The sequence below is a fragment of the Lytechinus variegatus genome, chromosome 16 (assembly GCF_018143015.1).
Source record: "Lytechinus variegatus isolate NC3 chromosome 16, Lvar_3.0, whole genome shotgun sequence".
In the NCBI taxonomy this organism is placed as follows: Eukaryota; Metazoa; Echinodermata; class Echinoidea; order Temnopleuroida; family Toxopneustidae; genus Lytechinus; species Lytechinus variegatus.
The window spans coordinates 29,892,879-29,912,069 of NC_054755.1; the positions used below are offsets into that span (position 1 = coordinate 29,892,879).

A 19,191-nucleotide genomic window follows, 5' to 3' on the forward strand; every position below is an offset into this window, starting at 1 on the left:
GAAGGTAAGAATGTAACCCTTTATTGGATGTAAGGACACCTATTGGTGTTAACTTGGGAAGTGTCTGCCTCGTCAACTTTTCAAAGCTTTGCAGATGATACTGCAAAGATGATCTCTGATGATGCAAGAACTATGAAGGCAAGAATGTAACCTGTTATTGGATGTAAGGACACCTATTGGTGTTGACATTGGAATAATCTGCCTTATGAACTTTTGGAAGGCTACTGCAGGTGATACCAGAGACACATTTGTTGAATGCACCTACATGTAGGTAATCTTGACATCTGTTTCTTGTTCTGAGGAATGATCCGTCTCATTGGCTTTTCTAAGACTTTCAGATGATAACAAAGAGATGATTTCTGAAGATGATGATGCAAGAACTATGAAGGGAAGAGTGTCACCGTTTATTGGATGCAAGGACACCTATTGGTGTTGACATCGGAGAAATCTGCCTTATGAACTTCTTGAAAACTGTTGCAGGTGATACCTTCTAAAGACACATTGGGTGCGAGAAACCTTGGTAGAAAGTGTGGATTGATGCCATGCCAAAGGACGCTAGGCCACAGTGGGATTTGAACACACGACCCTCTGATAACAAGACGAGTCAGAACCACTACACCATGATGCTTAGGTGCAAGATCAAGAAATCTATGTAATTTTGAAATTGGTTTCTTTTCCTTAGGAACAATCTGCCTCATTGGTGTTTATATTCAAAGACTTGCAGAAGAAATAGCAAATGCCCATACATGTAAGGCTGTCTACCAAAACACCAATCGCTTGTTTCACCCTGTACTCCTTTGAGAAGATCTTAACCTAAAGAGTATAAATTAAATCTTGCTTTATGCTCCTTGTCCAAATCTGTAACATTTTTTTTCTGAACACCAACCCATATTGAGAACATGTGTAGGACTTTCGCTTTATGTGGGGACTTATGCTTGATTTGGAATTTATCATAATTTTCTTGTGATACCCCCATTTTGAAATTATACATGTCACATTTACTCAATCACAGGGTTTCTTACCAATTTCCTTTTTGCAGATATCAAACAGCAAAATGCGCAACATTTTTTACAGTGACAAAAAATGTCAGGTATTAATATTTTCACGGAATACAAGACATTGTTAACAGTAATGAGTTTGATCCAGATTGTACTTTAGCTATAAGCATTACGTGTCATGAACAAAAGTAACACATTTGGGTTTTTTGCAACTTTATGGGGTATTTCTTTAAATATCACTCCGACCCTTGGATAGGACGTTAAATGGAGGCCCGTGTACAGGAGAGTCACCACCTTTGCACGTTAAGAACACACTGCATTATTTGTATAAGTTTAGGGGGAAAACCTGGTGTAGTGGTCCACCTGTACTCCCCCAATCAGTTATAACGGAAGGAGAGACCAGCCGGTCATAGTGATTCAGATCGCTTTTCGCCTCCCAGGTACAGGTGAAGCCAAAACAATTAAATAATTTCAGGGGCTAAATTGCACTCGACTTAAATATATTTTTCACTTTTTTTGCTGGTTTACAGTGAAAATCTTAATTTTAATTTCAAGGATACCAATAATATTGTGATGACAATGGTAATAGATTGTGAAGATTTTACTTTTGAATGATATCATACATGATGATGTATACATTTTTGTACAAATACATACGCTATTGCTTAGCATATTAAATATAGTCATGATTTTATATCAACATGAAATACAGTCAGTGAATTTTTTTGTCTTTCTCAATGGATAAGGCGACAAAGAAATCATGAGTATTCTTGAAAGACTTGTGGGGTGTTTCACAAAGATTTAAGTACGACTAGTTTCGTGCAAGTCCTCTGGGTGAGTTCCGGGTGATTGCCCGCAACAAAGTTTCAGAGCTACCAAGTCTCACGCATTATGCGTGAGACTCGGTAGCATTTTGGACTCTTGTTCATCCCCTCAAATCTCTGTCTCACGCAACTATCACAGCCTATCCCCATATACATTGTACACAATATCTGTGATCTCACTCAGATTCACAGAAAATCTCACGCATAGCTGGTCTTTGAACTTGGCATCTCTGAAGTTTGAGCGTGTGCTTCTGCAGGCAACTGTGTGTGAGGTGCGTAAGATACTGCCGATGCAGGCGACTTGTGGATAGCAAGAATAGTTTCACGCAAGGCTTGATGCGACAGGGTCTAAAAATCATACTGGTACATATGGAATGAACTTTTTTGTGAATCCCCCCCCCTGAATAGCATACAGTTGTGCTCAAAAGTCAGTGAACCACACCGCAAAATGCACTCTTTCATGTAGCCCAGGGATCTCCGGCCCGCTTCGTGGGCCGGAGCCCAGGGCTCGTATTCTGAAGTCGGGTTGAACTTAAACCCAGGTTTAAAGTTGTGGTTTAAGTATGGATAGCCAATTGTTACATAAATCAGCAACAGTAGAGATATCATATTTCAGCTCATTTTGGCTCTCAAATCATTCATAATTGTCTAGGAAGTAAAAAAAAAGAAAGATTGTCTCCACAATGGATGGATCAGGAAAGAGCACAGTAAACATAAGAAACATACAACGTAATAAAATTTTTGACTCTTTTGGCTTACCATAATTTTAGCACAGAGTTAGACCATGGTCTAAGTTAAACCTGACTTCAAAATACGGGCCCAGAAGTCCACCGTGCATTTAGACATAGACACAGGACTTGGGTAGATCGGGGTCTCAATAACTTACAAAAATGTGAAAAAGAGAAATTATGCACTTACATGATTATATGGATGAAGGTCTATCGTGTGACAGCATCCTGACATCGAGGCACAGACTGGAACCGCCAAAAAAAACGAAAAGTTCTGTCGCGATATACCTCTCCTTTCAAAATTCATAATAAAATGGGGTAGGAGAGGTATCGCGAAAGAACTTTTTTTTTTTAGGTTCCAGTCTGTGCCTCGATGTCAGGATGCTGTCACACGATATACCTTCATCCATATAATCGTGGTAAGTGCATAATTTCCGTTTTCACATTTTTTTTAGTAAGTTATTGAGACCCCAATCTACCCCAGTCCTGTGTCTGTGTCTAAATGCATGGTGGACTCCCGGGGGCCGATTCATAAAGCTGTTCGTAAGTTAAGAGCGACTAAGAACGACTGGTGATCCTTTCTTACTCTGTACACCATCGCCAATCTATTTATCATTTACCACAAGACAGGATCACCAGTCGCTCTTAACTTACGAACAGCTTTATGAAACACCCACCTGGGCTCCGGCCCACGGTTATCTTTCATGCTGAGTGTTGAATGAATATTTTATCATGCAACTTCACAATGAATATCTAAAACGTGGCCGAACGTGATCACTTGAAATATGTTAATTTTCTCGTGCGGTTCACTATTTTAAGCACCACTGTAACTCCCAAGTTGTCCGTCCTCTAATTCAACAACTCCCATTTATCATCCATCTTCATTCTGCTTATCTTCTAAATCATTTCTCAATTCAATTCAAGGTTTATTGAAAACGTGAGTCACAGCCAAATGGCTGAATTGATCATGTATACAAAGTAAAAACAAAAGACTCATTACATATTTCAAACATCATGTAAAACTGACATGAGAAATATGTGTATAGGCAAGAATACTTTATATTATCTCCTCTTTTTATTTCCCTCTTCTACAAAAATGGACAACTTCAAGTCACATTCACCTTACGGCTTTCCACAATCCATCTATCTCTTCTCGCTACCACTTGAGGATGTTCCTTGCGCTCTACACTCCACACAAGAATGTGATAAAAGATGGCACAAACTGTACTTATCATTTTCTTGATTTTTTATTTTTTTAATTTTAGGATCTTTCACCAATGACCAATTTTATACAATCAATATTCAAGCAATTTATGAACTACATATCATTCTAAAAAACTTTCAACAAATTTTAAAAACAAAGAAATGCATCAAAAGATGTGACAAGGAAGATCAAACCCTATTATCAATCATGCGAAACACTGTATTAATGGCCTGTCTTCGGAACTCTGGTTTTACTTGAGCCATGGTCTAAAGTATAAAGTGGTTTAAAGGTAAAAGACAGCAAACAATTATTTCATAAGAAAGTATTTGAAATCAAGTTTAATTTGTCAAAATATTATCATACATCTAGATCTAGTACATTAGTGTAAACTTATCATTGTAAAATCATGAAATCTTGGCTCAAAAATTGATTCTGATGATCACCGACACAGAAGGGCATATGTGGGACAGTATTAATATTGCTATGAAACATACCCAGCATTTGATGGAATTCCGTTCATATTTTGCTCATTTCTCACTAATCATGCATTTTCTTCCAGAGCTATTTGGCACATATCTTTCATCTATACATGTACATACAAACACTTTGGTGGTGGTTTCACTGGATCCTGTTCGAATTAATTTTTAGATCGTTACCACAACTGTTATTCATTTCTAACTACTGGAAGCCAATGTGGCATCAACTTACCGGTACGGAAACTTTTTTTGGAATTAGATCATTAAAGATCCAGACCGGACCCAAAAATGAAACTGATAAATTATATACCAATCGAAAGCTTATAAGCTACTTAATACAGCAAGGTATGCTTTATGCATTTTCACCGCTTCCCAGCCGAGTATTTTGCTTAAGAATATTCCAATTATCGGGCTTCGAACCCCGTTTAGAAAATAGGCTTTATGTGCTTTTCACCTGCCTCGAGACCGTGACGTCACGTGTAAGAAGCGTCGTGATTCCATAGGTTTGTACACAGAAAAGCTGGGTGATTTTTTTGTTTTCCAGATAACGCATTTCATTCTCTTCACTTCTATCACAGAGGGATATCGCATATATTTTTTCCCACAAGCTTGAATTTATGAAATCTACAGTTTTGAACTAGTTTTTGCCATATTTTATTTCCTGCTTATTTGGCGCAGATTTCAATTATATCTGCATTTAGATTATGTATCACAACTTTTCCTGACATCGCAATTTAGGCCCAATAAGAGCCAAACAAAGAAATCTCAAAAAAAGGTAGTGAATAGTTGTAGGTTTACAACAATTTGAACAGTGAATAATTTTCAGTGCCATTTTCATCTGAAAATGAAAAAAAAAATGGATTCATAACATGGAAATGGAAGAAAATACCCAATGCTTTTGTACACAAATCTATGGAATCCCAACCCTCCAGACACAACGTGACGTCATCATTTCCAGGCGACGTGGGGGTGCTCAAAGCGTAATTTGGAGGAGCAGTTTCTTTGATTTCTATTTAATATTTTTAACTATTGGAAGGAGATATATGTAATATTTTTGGTATATTTGTATTGTATGAATCATTACCTTTATTTTGATATATGATTGTTTTTACACCGGTCAGGGTCTTTAACGAATCTCTCAATTTATAAACACAATACAATAGTTTCCTTCCTTGTTAAAACAAGAAGGGTCCTAGAAAACACAAGAAGCATTACAGTGTTACAAGTTCTGGACACTCATGGCTTCCCATAACCTTAACCCTGGGCCCCTTCTTACCAGGAGTTATGATTGATACAATCAATCTTAAGTATATGGAAATCCATTAATGTCATAACTTTTTCTTTAGGAAATTTGCTCAATGTCCTTTGAAAACAAAGAGAATCACACTGAATTGTCCAGAAAACAGTGAATATATGAATAAACATCATTTCTACACAAATATTTTGAACAAACATGTATTTTTTATGTTGACGTTGCTGGCTTTCCATAGTTGCGATTGATCGGATCGATCGCAACTCTTTGTAATACGGGCTCCAGATTTAGGCCATGGCCCAAGTTACACTGGACCTCAGAATTCAGGCCGTTGAGTTAGGAGAAGAACAATTTAATTTCATAAGGCACCTCAATCAAACCAGGTATACAGAAAAAATTCTTTTAAAAAAAAAATCGATACTCAAAGTGACCCTTCTTCTGTTTTAATCGTGCAATGCTACAGAAAATGTACGTGCAGGATGAGCAGAAAACCGCTCTGTAACAATCCAGCCTCTTGTATACTACTCTTAGAGTGGAGAAAACACATGTGGAGGAATACATTTCACAAATAATTCAGTGTGACTTCAATGGAGTGTTGCAAGAAACATGCGATTGATTGCAAGTCAATTTTATGTCCCCAAATCAATTGTAATTCTTGTAATTGATTGCAAATTTGCAGAACTTAGATCGATGGTCTCCTGCTTGTATCAACATGCATCAATCAGTTTGCTTTAGTTGAAATTGATTGACACCTTGTAAATTTACAGAACAACTTGCAATTTTCGGATTCACCATATCACTTCATAAAATCTTCCAGTATATTCTTACCAATATACAAACAAAAGGAAATGCAATAAACTACATTTATCTATAAGAACGACTTAAGAGAACTTTTAACATACAATCATAAATACTACAAAATTTCAGCTCTACTGTTTAGAAGACGTGGATGCAAAAATATACTGTTTTGAATTTAAAAGTATTTAGATATCATCTTCTGTAAATGTTACATAACAGTTTAATTCCCATGAAATAACATTAAAAAAAATATATATGGTGTGTACGGAGTTTGTACGAAGACTATGTACACAAATGTGGACAAATTATCAGTCTTGATTAAATTTACATTCAAGAATTTATAAGAGTGTAAGCTTTATTCTTCATTGCACACTTAATGCCACCAACACCTGCCAAGATGGCAAAATAAATGCAGAAATAAAAACAAGTGGAATGCCTCTGGCCGTCTCACCTGCATCACGCGGTTCAATATAGCAGCAGTGCTGACTTTGAATACTACTCTAACTTGCACAAGATGTTCAGTGATACATGGTTACTCTTATGTCCACTTTTTATGAACTAGACCAATAAAATTACAGAGATATGATGGTTATTCAACAAAAAACCCCAACATGGCCAAAGTTCATTGACCTTACATGACCTTTGACCTTGATCATGTGACCTGAAACTCGAACAGGATGTTCAGTGATACTTGATTACTCTTATGTACAAGTTTCATGAATCAGATCCATAAACTTTTAAAGTTATGATGGTAATTCAACAGATACACCCAATTCGGCCAAAGTTCATTGACCTTTGACCTTGGTCATGTGACCTGAAACGCGCACAGGATGTTCAGTGATACATGTACTTGATTACTCTAATGTCCAAGTTTAATGAACTAGACCAATAAACTTTCAAAGTTATGATGGTAATTCAACAGATACCCCCGATTCGACCAAAGTTCATTGACCCTAAATGACCTTTGACCTTAATCATGAGACCTGAAACTTGCACAAAATTTACAGTGATGCTTGATTACTATTATGTCCAAGTTTCATGAATCAGATCCATAAACTTTCAAAGTTAAGATGGGAATTCAACAGATATCCCCAATTCGGCCAAAGTTCATTGACCCTAAATGACCTTTGACCTTAGTCATGTGACGTGAAACTCATGCAGGATGTTCAGTGATACTTGATTTACCTTATGTCCAAGTTTCATGAACTAGGTCCATATATTTTCTAAGTTATGATGACATTTCAAAAACTTAACCTCAGGTTAAGATTTCGATGTTGAATCCTCCAACATGGTCTAAGTTCATTGACCCTAAATGACCTTTGACCTTGGTCATGTGACATGAAACTCTGATAGGATGTTCAGTAATACTTGATTAACCTTATGGCCAAGTTTTATTAACTAGGTCCATATACTTTCTAAGTTATGACATCATTTCAAAAACTTAACCTCAGGTTAAGATTTGATGTTGACGCCGCCGCCGCCGTCGCCGCCGCCGTCGGAAAAGCGGCGCCTATAGTCTCACTTTGCTTCGCAGGTGAGACAAAAAACTTCATACAGTTGCATGATAAAGTACATGTACATTATTCATACCCCAATGCCGGTATTTCAAATACACATTTTCTCCAAAATCAACCTGGCACTTAAGAAAAAAAAAATATATTCTATAATTCAGATTTCTGCTATAAAATAATCAAAAGACCTCTGGTTTTCAGGACTTTCATTCTTTGTTGCTGCACTGTACATTTAGGACAAAATTAATAGGATGCCATTAATTCAACTAAACTCAATATTTCATAGCAGGATTCCGCTTTAATTCCACCTATTGTGTAAGTACATATCCCCTAATGGGGCTGAATAAATAGAGTACAACTTACATCTATATCTTTTTAAATATGTTCTTATAAGAAACTCCAATCAATAGTTCATTACAATTAGAAAGAATATACAACATAACACCTGATTATTCAATAATTTAAAAATTAAATTAATAATACTTTAAAACTTCAGTGAAAGGAGACCTGGGGCCCGTTGCAGAAAGAGTTGCAATCAATCGCAACTTTAAAAATCAGGCGCAATTTCATTTTCGACCAATCAACAACGCTCATTTGGGACTTGCGCATGATTTTTAGACTTGCGATCGATTGCAACTCTTTCTGCAACGGGCCCCTGTACATGTATGCCAGCATCATTTAAAACAATATTTGTATAGTTATGCAGGACTATATGAACAGCTAGAGTATGGGGTGCCAAATAGGATACCAACACTTTTAATGAAACTTTAATAAAATCTGATCAAATCAGAGATATATTTGGGTCTAGACATACAAAAGATACAATCCATTTTGAGACTTAATGTAACTACTTGTTTATGGTAGATGTAAATCACGCACAAATTTACAATTGATTGTAAAAACTGATTATATCTAGTTAAGGACCCTGGGAGGTGTTTCACAAAGATTTAAGTATGACTTAGAGTCGCACTTAAATGCCTTGTTGCGCGCAGTATAAAAGGCATGACAGCATTGGTCAGATCATGCCAAGAGGACGCGCACTACTGCGTATTGATCAATAAGATTGTGCGTTGCATATCATGTATGCATCGACATTTAAGTGCGACCTAAGTCATACTTAAATCTTTGTGAAACACCCCCAGATGTATTACTTATCTGTTATAAATCTGAGTATAACACCCTAATCAAATTGCAACAATAAACCAAATCCAAACGAGCCTGAAAATGATTGAGCATCAAACATTGATTCAGAGAGAGAGATAATTATGTTAAAACACAACGCAAAGAAAAAAATCAAACGCAAGTCCCATCCGCATGTTTCTGAATGGTTGCACACCAACTTTAGTTTGATTGCAAGTTTTTGTGAAACTAGCCCATGAGAGAATCCAAGTGCTTTTTAAAAGTTATGTAGCACCCTGTTTGCATGCACCAATCATACTCACCCCTTAGTCTGCAGGCACAGACCCTGATTGATTGCATACTAAGTAGATTATTGTGTAGGATCAATCGTAAAATCCGCATGAACAATCCATCGCTAAGCTTCATGTTACAGGACCCAGCTTATTAAAAAAAAAGGTGGGCTGTATTCTGAACTTAAAGTTGTGGTTTAACTATGGAGAGCCAATTGGGGCACAAATCCCTAACAGTACATATCCAATTTATTAAAATTAACTCATATGACATCCAAATTGCTGTCCCCCAGAGATGTAAGTGTACAGGTGTTTGCGTTGCTTTTCACATTATCCAGTGTCAGCGAATCGTTCTCCTTTCCCAGTTAAATGTGACTTGACTCTATTTCTACTAGAATAAGAATGCAACCTAGTTTTAAATGGATATGATGTCATTTTCTAGCAGGCTTTCAATGGAACACATTGGCCACTGGTTGAACTACAATCTTGTGATCAAATTACAGTAGCGTTGGGGCTCGGAAGGAAAACCTGGCTTGGCCTGGGGGAAATCCCCCCAACTCGCCGGGCTCTTGAGTTCCAGCCCAGCCTGGCTCCCAGCATAAATTACGGTGTCCAAGAAAAATGATGTAATTAAAACATTATGTTAAAAACAAACTGCATGAAGGCTCCTTTTCACAGAATATGCATGACAAAATGTATGAATCATGATCCAGGTTTGTTTCTGAGTAAAAAAAAAAAATAACTTGTGTAAACACAGCCTAAAACTGCAAGGTCAACCCGAGAGAGTAAACGGCAGGAAATGTAGAACTGGAAATCAACGAGGAAGTATCCCTATTTCCCACTGAGACCATATGGTCTCTGTCCAAAGTCTGTGGGAATTGCAGAGTTCTGGAGTCGATGGGTTAATCCAATGTTTGTGATGGTCCACGCTACTCGCTTCCTGGTATCTGCTTGCGCGCGTTGGGTTGGAACGTTCCCTTTGTTGCGTTCAGCTCGTTCCTAAAGTACTGTATGGTTTTTTCGAGCCCGACGTCTAATGGAACCTGGTGACAGGAAGATAAAGGCGATTAAGGATTGGCTAAAATGATTAAATTTAGCTAAATAGATAAGGATTGAGGGAGACACTAGGTGAATATCAAGAGGATGACCATTGAAACATGAAGTTAAATCTGACATATAGTTTGTAATAAAAGCTTGAGAAAAATGGGAGAAAGGTACATGTACATGTGTCAACAAAGAATGGGTAAAAATCAATCATAGGATAATTGAGTTATCCTTTAGCCACAGATTAAAGCAGAGACTGGGGGAGGGTAAGTGTACTCCTTTCACTAAAAATTTACAATGTGCCTTCCGTTTATGAGAGCTACCTCCCTTTTTAAAAGTACTAACCCCCCCTCCACCTTATTTTTTCAACTTGTCACACATTTTTTAAAACATGAAATGGGCTTTTTGGTAATGAGAGCTTTATATGATCTGAACAAAATTGAAGAATCATCATTATCATCATCACAACAACAACCGCACTAAGGGGGCTGTTTCATCATGGACCTACCAGGTCCATGGTTTCATAAAGCTTTTCGTAAGTTAAGAGTGACTTTAAGAGCGACTGGTTAGCATTTCTTACGTGCTAAACCCATCACAAATGAACATTTTGGCGGATACCTTTTACAAGAAAGGATCACCAGGCGTTCTTAAAATCGCTCTTAACTTACAAACAGCTTTTTGAAACACCCATGTCAGACTGCTTACCTTTGGTTCCCAATTTAATAACGACCTTGCCTTGGTAATATCAGGTTTTCTCTTTTGAGGATCGTCTTCAGCAGCTTGGACATGTGAGATTACACTCCCTCCCCCTAAGAAAAATAAACATACAAATCAGTGATTATTAATATTGGTGATTAGAAGAAAGGAAGAAATGAGACCGAGGAGAGGGAATATTGACAAATCGTTGGCTTCCCGCAAAAAGAAAAAAGAAAAGAAAAAAATTCAAGAAAATGCAAATTTTGTTTTACCTTTAGTGCTTTTAGCAGCTAGTGTTTTATTTTCTGTCCTAATTCTCACACTTTCTGACAGAGCAAGATTTTTTCTTCATCGATATTTTGTGATTTTGTTTAAAATACTCTACGAACGCTTTCTAATCTTAAGACTGAATACCATATGACCTTTTTCCGGGGAACAAAAATACACACTCCACTGATCAAGCTCGTGGAGAAAAGACACTTATGCGAATGCGCAATCCAGTTCCCGGAAAAGGCCGCTAGCGCGAATCGTTCTATGCCCGTAGTAAGCACGTTGAACGAAGAATTATCTTTTTCCTGGCAATGAAATATATGATCCAGTTCCCAGTTGGTATGTTTTTCGTTTATTACCTCATAATGACGTCACATTTAGGTTCGAAAATGGTACTAGAAGAAATTTCATGACATGCTTTTTCCATTACAGCAATTAAAAAAAATATTTTTTTAAAGAAAATGTTAATAAGTCCCTTCTTGCAGGAAGCCGACGAAATGGGTAAGAAGGGGAAGGAGAGAAAGTGATATTAAAGGTGAAGGAAGGGGGAAGGAGCAGAGAAGGGGGAAACTAGTATTGGACAAGAGAAAGGAGAAAAGGAAACAAAAAACAGAAGACTCACACCCAAAAAATGAAAAAAAATAAAGAACAATGGTATGAAGAGGTTGGAAAAGAGATTAGATAACAGGTAAAAATACAAAATCGGGAGAATACAAACAGAATGAACAAGATGTAGGTGTAGATGTAGGATTTCAGTGGCCTACAACATACGTCAGTGTACATGTATGTGGCAATCATTGGAAATCAGTTTCATGAAATTCTCCACAGGTTGTGTATTGTTTTAAGATCTTACCTATTTTACTTTTTATTATTTCAGCAAATTCAAGAATTGTATGCTCTTCAGGATTACCCTGCATAAGGAAAAAGAAAAAAAAATCATCACTCTATAAAAGTATTAGTAATAATAACAAAAAACAACAACTAAAACAATAATAATAATTATATGCAAAATTTCAAGAGCACTTTAATAGAGTATTTCTAGCTGCTGCATACTATGATTCCAGCTTTAGCACAGCTACCCTATCATGTGCTCAAGCATTAAATTATTTTTCTCCACCTACCCATTTTCTACTTAACCTGGGGTGGAGAGTAGATCTATACCTTTTACTGGGGTATGGTAAAAACAACGGCACCAATCAGAATCAAATTTATCATACATCTAATCTACATAGACAAAGCTCCATTGCAGATAGTTGTTAAAGATACTATTTCATTTTTTTTTTTAAATTGATGAAGATTTTGTAAGGGAGGTAGGGAGTGCTCATTTTTTTAAAATTCACTTATAAATGAAGATTAACATGTACATAATAAACTTTTACATCAAAAACTTTACATGTCGGAAATTTATGAATTCATAAATGTGGATTGATAATCTCATTGTCAACTTGCGATTTTAATAAAAAGTACACTGAGCAAATTTTTTACTTGGATTACGTGGAATACAGAAATGATATATCAAAACTTTGGCATAACACTTGGCACTTCATACTAATTTCATTCAGAGAGCCACACACACCCTCACAAACAACTTTTGATGCATTCCAAGGTTGACAAATGTGACAACATCCCCCACATTGCTTTACGAAAGGAACATTAAAGAACACTTTACACAAAAGACACATTCAAATGTCTCACAAGCAAAGAAATATGCTATTGCATTATGTACAGTATTACCTCAGGGTGCATTTGATTTACATTCTCAACAAAGCCTTGGAATGCATGATCAAGGGTGCAAGGTTGTAATAAACCTTGGTGTATTCTCTCTAGAAGTTCAACATGACAACCTCTTTTGTGTGATCAATAATTACATCAAGGCTATTACATATCTCATGGATATTTTTTTTTCGTCAATTTGACATTCCATTCAGTAATCTTGGGGGGTTCAGTACATGCAAAATTCATAGCAGAAATGCCAGTCCATTCCTTTTTTTTAATATCCTTAACTTGTTTTATGCTCAAGTTGTCATCTTTATTATACTTGGTTGTTGTTGGGGGGGTTTTTTGGGGGGTCTATACTATTTACAAGAATGGTTTTAGTAAGAGGCTACATTCTACAAGCTCCCCCTTTTTAGCAGTCTCCGCAAGTCCCATCCTGTTCAAATGATAATCTCAACTATAATTATATTGTACATTTACTATATATATATATATATATATATATATTTATATTTATGTAAGTATATTTACTATATGTTTATTGTTTATTTCAAGACGTACAAAAACAAGCATTGAATTTTTAAATTTGAATATTGTTGGAAATGGAAATTAAACAAAATGAAAAATGGGGGGGGGGGGGAGATAACAACCGACATTGAAAAATTCCCTTCCTCAAATCGTTGAATTTCTAGCAATGTACAAGAAAAATACACACTGCATAGGAATGTGTCAAACAATTGCTTGATAACTCATGCATATTACATTAATACAATCTATTTCAAACAATACTACAGACTCATGTGCATAAAATACAATGACATGAAATAACATTAAACAAATAAGTAACCACATAACTCATCAGTGAGCTTGTCACCATGTTACCTGGGTACAGTTAGGGAAATCCCCTTGGCTTTACCTCATCCCATATTTTTCTACATTACACAAAAACTTTAATAACTTTAACCAATATGCAAGTTTTCAATATCACCTCATTATAAAAACATTTTAAATGGTATCACAAGGAAAGATTTATTCACCACATTGAATAAAAAAATCCTCGATATCATAAGAATTGCACAGAATTTGTTTGCACTGATCATAACCTTGAACCTTCCAACCCCATACCCAGCCACGCCCTCTCTCCCATTAGCAGACAATGGAGAAGAAAATATCTAAAGCTCCAATATGTATACTATTTTCTCATGACAAGGAAAGGCTCAAAACAGACAAAAACTTGTACAAGGTCAGTATAGCTGTGCAATCTTAATCCACAACTGACAGTAAATTTGTTACATTATAAAAGGAAGACCACCCTAACTATAATTATGTTTGGCTCTTTAAAACAGAATATAGCAGGCTTTTCAAAGACGCTTGTTTATTAAACTTCATCAGATCTATTGCCACCATTACATCATCACTAACTACTACAAGCCACCACCACCAACATCATCATCCTAAATGTAAATATCTTAAACACAACCACCACAACAGTTACCATCACCACCATCATCATCACCCTCATCATCAACTTTGTCATCTTCTTCTTCATAATCATCGTCTTCATCATCTTCATCATCATTATCATCATCTTCACCATCTTCATCATCATCTTCTTCTTCATAATCATCATCATCATCTTCTTAATAATTGTCATTATCATCATTATCATCATCATCTTCATCATCATCATCCTCATCATCACCACCATCATCATCACCAGCATCATTATCATCAACAAAAACGACGAAAAAAAACATAATTTTTCTTCTTCATTGCTGTAGTCATCATCATCGTTGCACATTTCATCAATATCAATATCATTCTTCTATATGAAAACTTAGGACCAAAGAATTAGTTAATATGGGAAATACCCTGTATTGAAAGCATTTTAATACTTACAATATTCACTGGCGATGAAACATTGCTATTCATGAGCGCAATAAGACCGCTCACAAGGTCACTGCAAGAAAGTCATAAGGAAAGAAATTAAATTAATAACTACGTCAAAAGAACACTTCCTGACACAGTTTACTATTATAAAAGCAAAGTATTTTTAAACAATAATACTACATTGTACATGAAGCTGAAAACACAGTAGGCTGAAAATGACAAATACAAAGAAGGATACATGGGCATGTTATCAACCAATTACAGACAAAGAGAATGCAATTTTTTTGGAAGGGTATCTTCTTTCATTGTTGATAACTATTGAAAAATAACTAATTTATTGGGACTTTAGCAGAAAAACTCCTCATCACAATAAAGACTAGGGTAATGTTGTGGGATTTTATAAAAAATATCATTTTGAGACCGTTGCGCTAAGAAAATAATTACCCTTTTTCTCCCAGAATCATTCTGCACATATACATATATAATATAATTTTTAGGTTATTTTGTTGGCTCTTGTCATAATTTTGTGATCATAAACACAATTATACTTTAAGTATAAGATTGACAGATATTTGGACCCTGAACTTCTCATTTCAGATCGTTCCTCAACCACTAGACCACGCACATATCCATCATCATTACCTGACATATTGGAAAGATCGCGTTTGCAGTCCTTTCCCAAATATCGTGATTGGTTCGTCCTGGAGAGCTTGGAGAATAAAATTACTGACGACCCGGCCGTCATTCATGTGCATACGAGGTCCAAAGGTGTTGAATATCCTGGCAACTCGGACTTCAACTTTATCCTGGAGGAATGATAAATACAGGAATAGGGTCATCATTAGATATTGTTAAGAATGATGATGACAAAGATGGTGATGGTGGTGATGATGGTGATGATGATGCTGATGAAAATGATGATGATGATGATGATGATGATGGTGATGATGGTGATGATGATGATGATGGTGATGATGATGATGGTGATGATGGTGATGATGATGATGATGATGATGATGATGATGATGATGATGATGGTGGTGGTGGTGATGATGATGATGTGATGATGATGATGATGATGAAAATGATGATGATTATGATGATGATGATGAGGATGATGATGGTGGTGGTGATGATGATGTGATAGTGATGATGATGATGCTGATGAAAATGATGATTATGATGACGGTGGTGGTGGTGGTGATGATGATGATGATGTGATAGTGATGATGATGGGGATGATGATGAGGATGATGATGATGCTGCTGCTGCTGCTGATGATGATGATGATAGTGAGGAAGAGTAGGAAGAGCAAATGGAGTACATGTAGAAAAGTGGGAGAGCAAGAATAAGAGAAAGGTGGAGATTATAAGGATAAGAAATCAGTAAGGAGACAATGCATGATTATGATAATGATAATGAAAATAACAATAATGATATAATAACATCAACCTCTCAAATAATTCTTTCTCAATCATTACTTCCTTCTCCCAACCACCCACGTACCTCTCAATCTTCCCTATTTTTTCACCCCTCCCTACCCTCAATTCATTCTCTTCCCCCATTTATCAATCTCATGTCTCTCATTGATACGCCAAGCATGACAAGCAGCTCTACCCATGTTTCTCCCTGTTTATCCAACCAATGATCTATTATCATATCACACTCTGACTATTCCCCCTTGTCAAGCCTGGCTCCTTTCAAATTTCCTTGAATACATCAAACTTTGCAACCCTGGGCTTCGATATTTTCAGCATTCATTCTAAAGGCAGTTCATACTCCTGTTTGGCACGTAGTTCAACTTCTTCATTGTATTATTCCTCCTTGCAGTGAACCATAAATCGACAATGAGCAGCCAGTCTCATTGTATTGCTAACCTAAATACCATCTCAATTCCATTGTCACTCATTTTTTATCTCTCTGTGCCATCGTATCTTTAAAATCATCTATCAAAAAGGTTGTTTACTGATGTGCCGATCACCTGATGAAGACGAAAAACAAATCTATCTCATCTTTCAGTTGATAGAATTCTACAAGTCACAAAATCATATCAAGCATTTTATCATTATGAATCAGTCATGTGCATAGGTTCATAACCTAAGCAAAGCAATTAGAATTACTGCAAGATAATGATGGTATTCCAATTTGAACCTTAAATCCATCAAAACAAAATTACTTGGAAAAAATCTTAAATATGAGAAACAGAGCGATAACATCAATTGTTGTACTGTGGAGAGCTGAATCTATATAATAATAATAGGCATTTATATAGCGCCATCTATCTAGAAATATTCTATTCCGAGGCGCGTTGTTATTATTATTACCCCGGCTTTAGCTTGAGCTGCTTCTCAGCGCTCATGCATTCAAGGAATTAATCCTGCCGGGTACCCATTCACCTCACCTGGGTCGAGTGCAGCACAGTGTGGATAAATTTCTTGCTGAAGGAAACTACGCCATGGCTGGGATTCGAACCCACGACCCTCTGTTTCAAAGTCAGAAGACTTATCCACTGGGCCACAACGCTCCACAGTATCCTGTAGTTAATTACATTTCATTATCAAAAGAAATTTCTCCTCTACAATGGGCACGGGGGAATGAGAAGTTACATACTTCACGTACAAACGAAAATGTAATCCTTCTTTCATTGTATTTTGAAAGCCCTTCACAACCTACCCCGGGGGGGGGGGGCACTTACATTGACGAGTGGATACCATGCACGACCAAAAACATGTAAAAAGGATGTCTTAATCAAGATAGGGCATGTTACGTATGTAACATAATAAGGATGTCAAAAACACTTAAACAATGAAAAAAGGGTATCTCTTTTGCTAGGAAATTTATGTGTTTAGGGTCAAATTTGAGAGGGTATAAACAATCAAGACTAAAATGTTTTATAAAAGATGTACTTTTTGCCCAAGGTGTCAACACTACGTGTTTATAGTCTACAAATGTAGACCCACATCTGCAGTGTGTGTACCTCAGCTGATTCAACGAGTCTGCATAGCAGACTAGGTCTACTGAGGCTGCTCGCTTCGCTCGCCCTTTCAGGCTGGTTTGCTTCGCAAACCAGTAGCAGATCCCACCTCACGAGCCATTCAGAGTCTGCATAGCAGACTAACGTGTTTAGGGTATGATTTGCGCGAGTTGGGCTGTACTAGACCCAATGATGTAGGTAAAGGTAAAACCGACGTCCATGTTTGAAATATCGCTGTACTTGTTTAGGGGTACAATTAAGGGAATACTTGCCAATAGTATCATTTTGTTTCCAATACTTGTTAAGGGTAGGGTTTCACAAGCCAATACTTGTTAAGGGGTGCATTTTCAGAATATGGAAAATACGTGTTTAGGGTGCTTTTTTAGATCTCATGGTCACGCATGGTATCCACTCGTGAATGGAAGTGCCCCCCCCCCCTCCGGGCAACCTACATTATTAACATGAAAAATGTTCACCGACAAGTTTTGAAATCTTACCTGCTTTGCGTACGCGTAGCACATGGTTTCAGCAACTCTTTTGCCCTCATCGTAACATGCCCTGGGACCGATGGGGTTAACATGACCCCAATATTCTTCCTTTTGCGGATGCTCTTCAGGATCTGGGGAGGGGAACAAAAAAAATGTAAAATGAAGAAAATACTGTATCATAAAAGGGTAAGTTTGCTTAAATTGAATCCATCAAGACCATCAAAATATGTTTGGCTTTAGGAGAAATTTGGCTTTGAAGCAGTATATATGTGCAAACCATGTTTTGCATAATATGATCTACAAAAAATTGCTTCGCTTAAGGCAATTTTTTAAAGATACTTTTTCAAAACTTCAAAGTTGGACTGTCTTATGTCAATAATCGCATAGATCAGTCTTACAGGTTGCACTTTGATATATTAATATTGTCCTTTCTAATTTACATTCAATCACTATAATTTTTAGCCTTCTGAAATAGCCACTCAAACAAAAGCTCATCTTTTCTTCTACACAAGCTTTTTCTCATAAAAGTGTTTCAGTCATCTCAAATACAAACCATCTTGAAAAAGGTTCATGAAATTAATGACATCATCATCTCACCTCCATATACTTCTGAAGTTGACGCCAGAAGGAGCCTCGCCCGTACCCGCTTGGCTAACCCCAGCATGTTTAGGGTTCCTAATGAACTTGTTTTGATGGTCTTAATAGGGTTGTACATATAGTGTGGTGGAGACGCAGGACACGCCAAGTGATAGATCTGATCAACTGCATAGGTGAAAACGAGAAAAAGGAAAACAAAAATTATCTCCCTAAAAATCAAGGTCATTAAAAAAATAATTTGGCACTATCGTTATTGCTGTACAGACAAAGCATGAACAAGCACCTAAAATATCACAAATTTATGCTTGTACACATG

General features: G+C 36.6%; 1 protein-coding gene across 3 annotated transcripts in view; it reads right to left on the minus strand.

The window, feature by feature from the left end:
* Positions 1-8,629: 8,629 nt before the first annotated feature.
* The window catches only part of LOC121429479 (UDP-glucuronic acid decarboxylase 1-like), a 53,356-nt gene continuing 42,794 nt past the window's right edge, over positions 8,630-19,191 (minus strand). For all 3 annotated transcript variants that reach the window (XM_041626501.1, XM_041626503.1, XM_041626502.1), the window contains exons 7-13: positions 18,876-19,040; positions 18,288-18,409; positions 15,459-15,622; positions 14,826-14,886; positions 12,064-12,121; positions 10,950-11,053; positions 8,630-10,243 (exon numbers count right to left, since the gene is read on the minus strand). In XM_041626501.1, the coding sequence (XP_041482435.1) occupies positions 10,130-10,243; positions 10,950-11,053; positions 12,064-12,121; positions 14,826-14,886; positions 15,459-15,622; positions 18,288-18,409; positions 18,876-19,040 (788 nt within the window). In that variant the 3' untranslated portion in view covers positions 8,630-10,129. The remainder of the gene's footprint in view (positions 10,244-10,949; positions 11,054-12,063; positions 12,122-14,825; positions 14,887-15,458; positions 15,623-18,287; positions 18,410-18,875; positions 19,041-19,191) is intronic.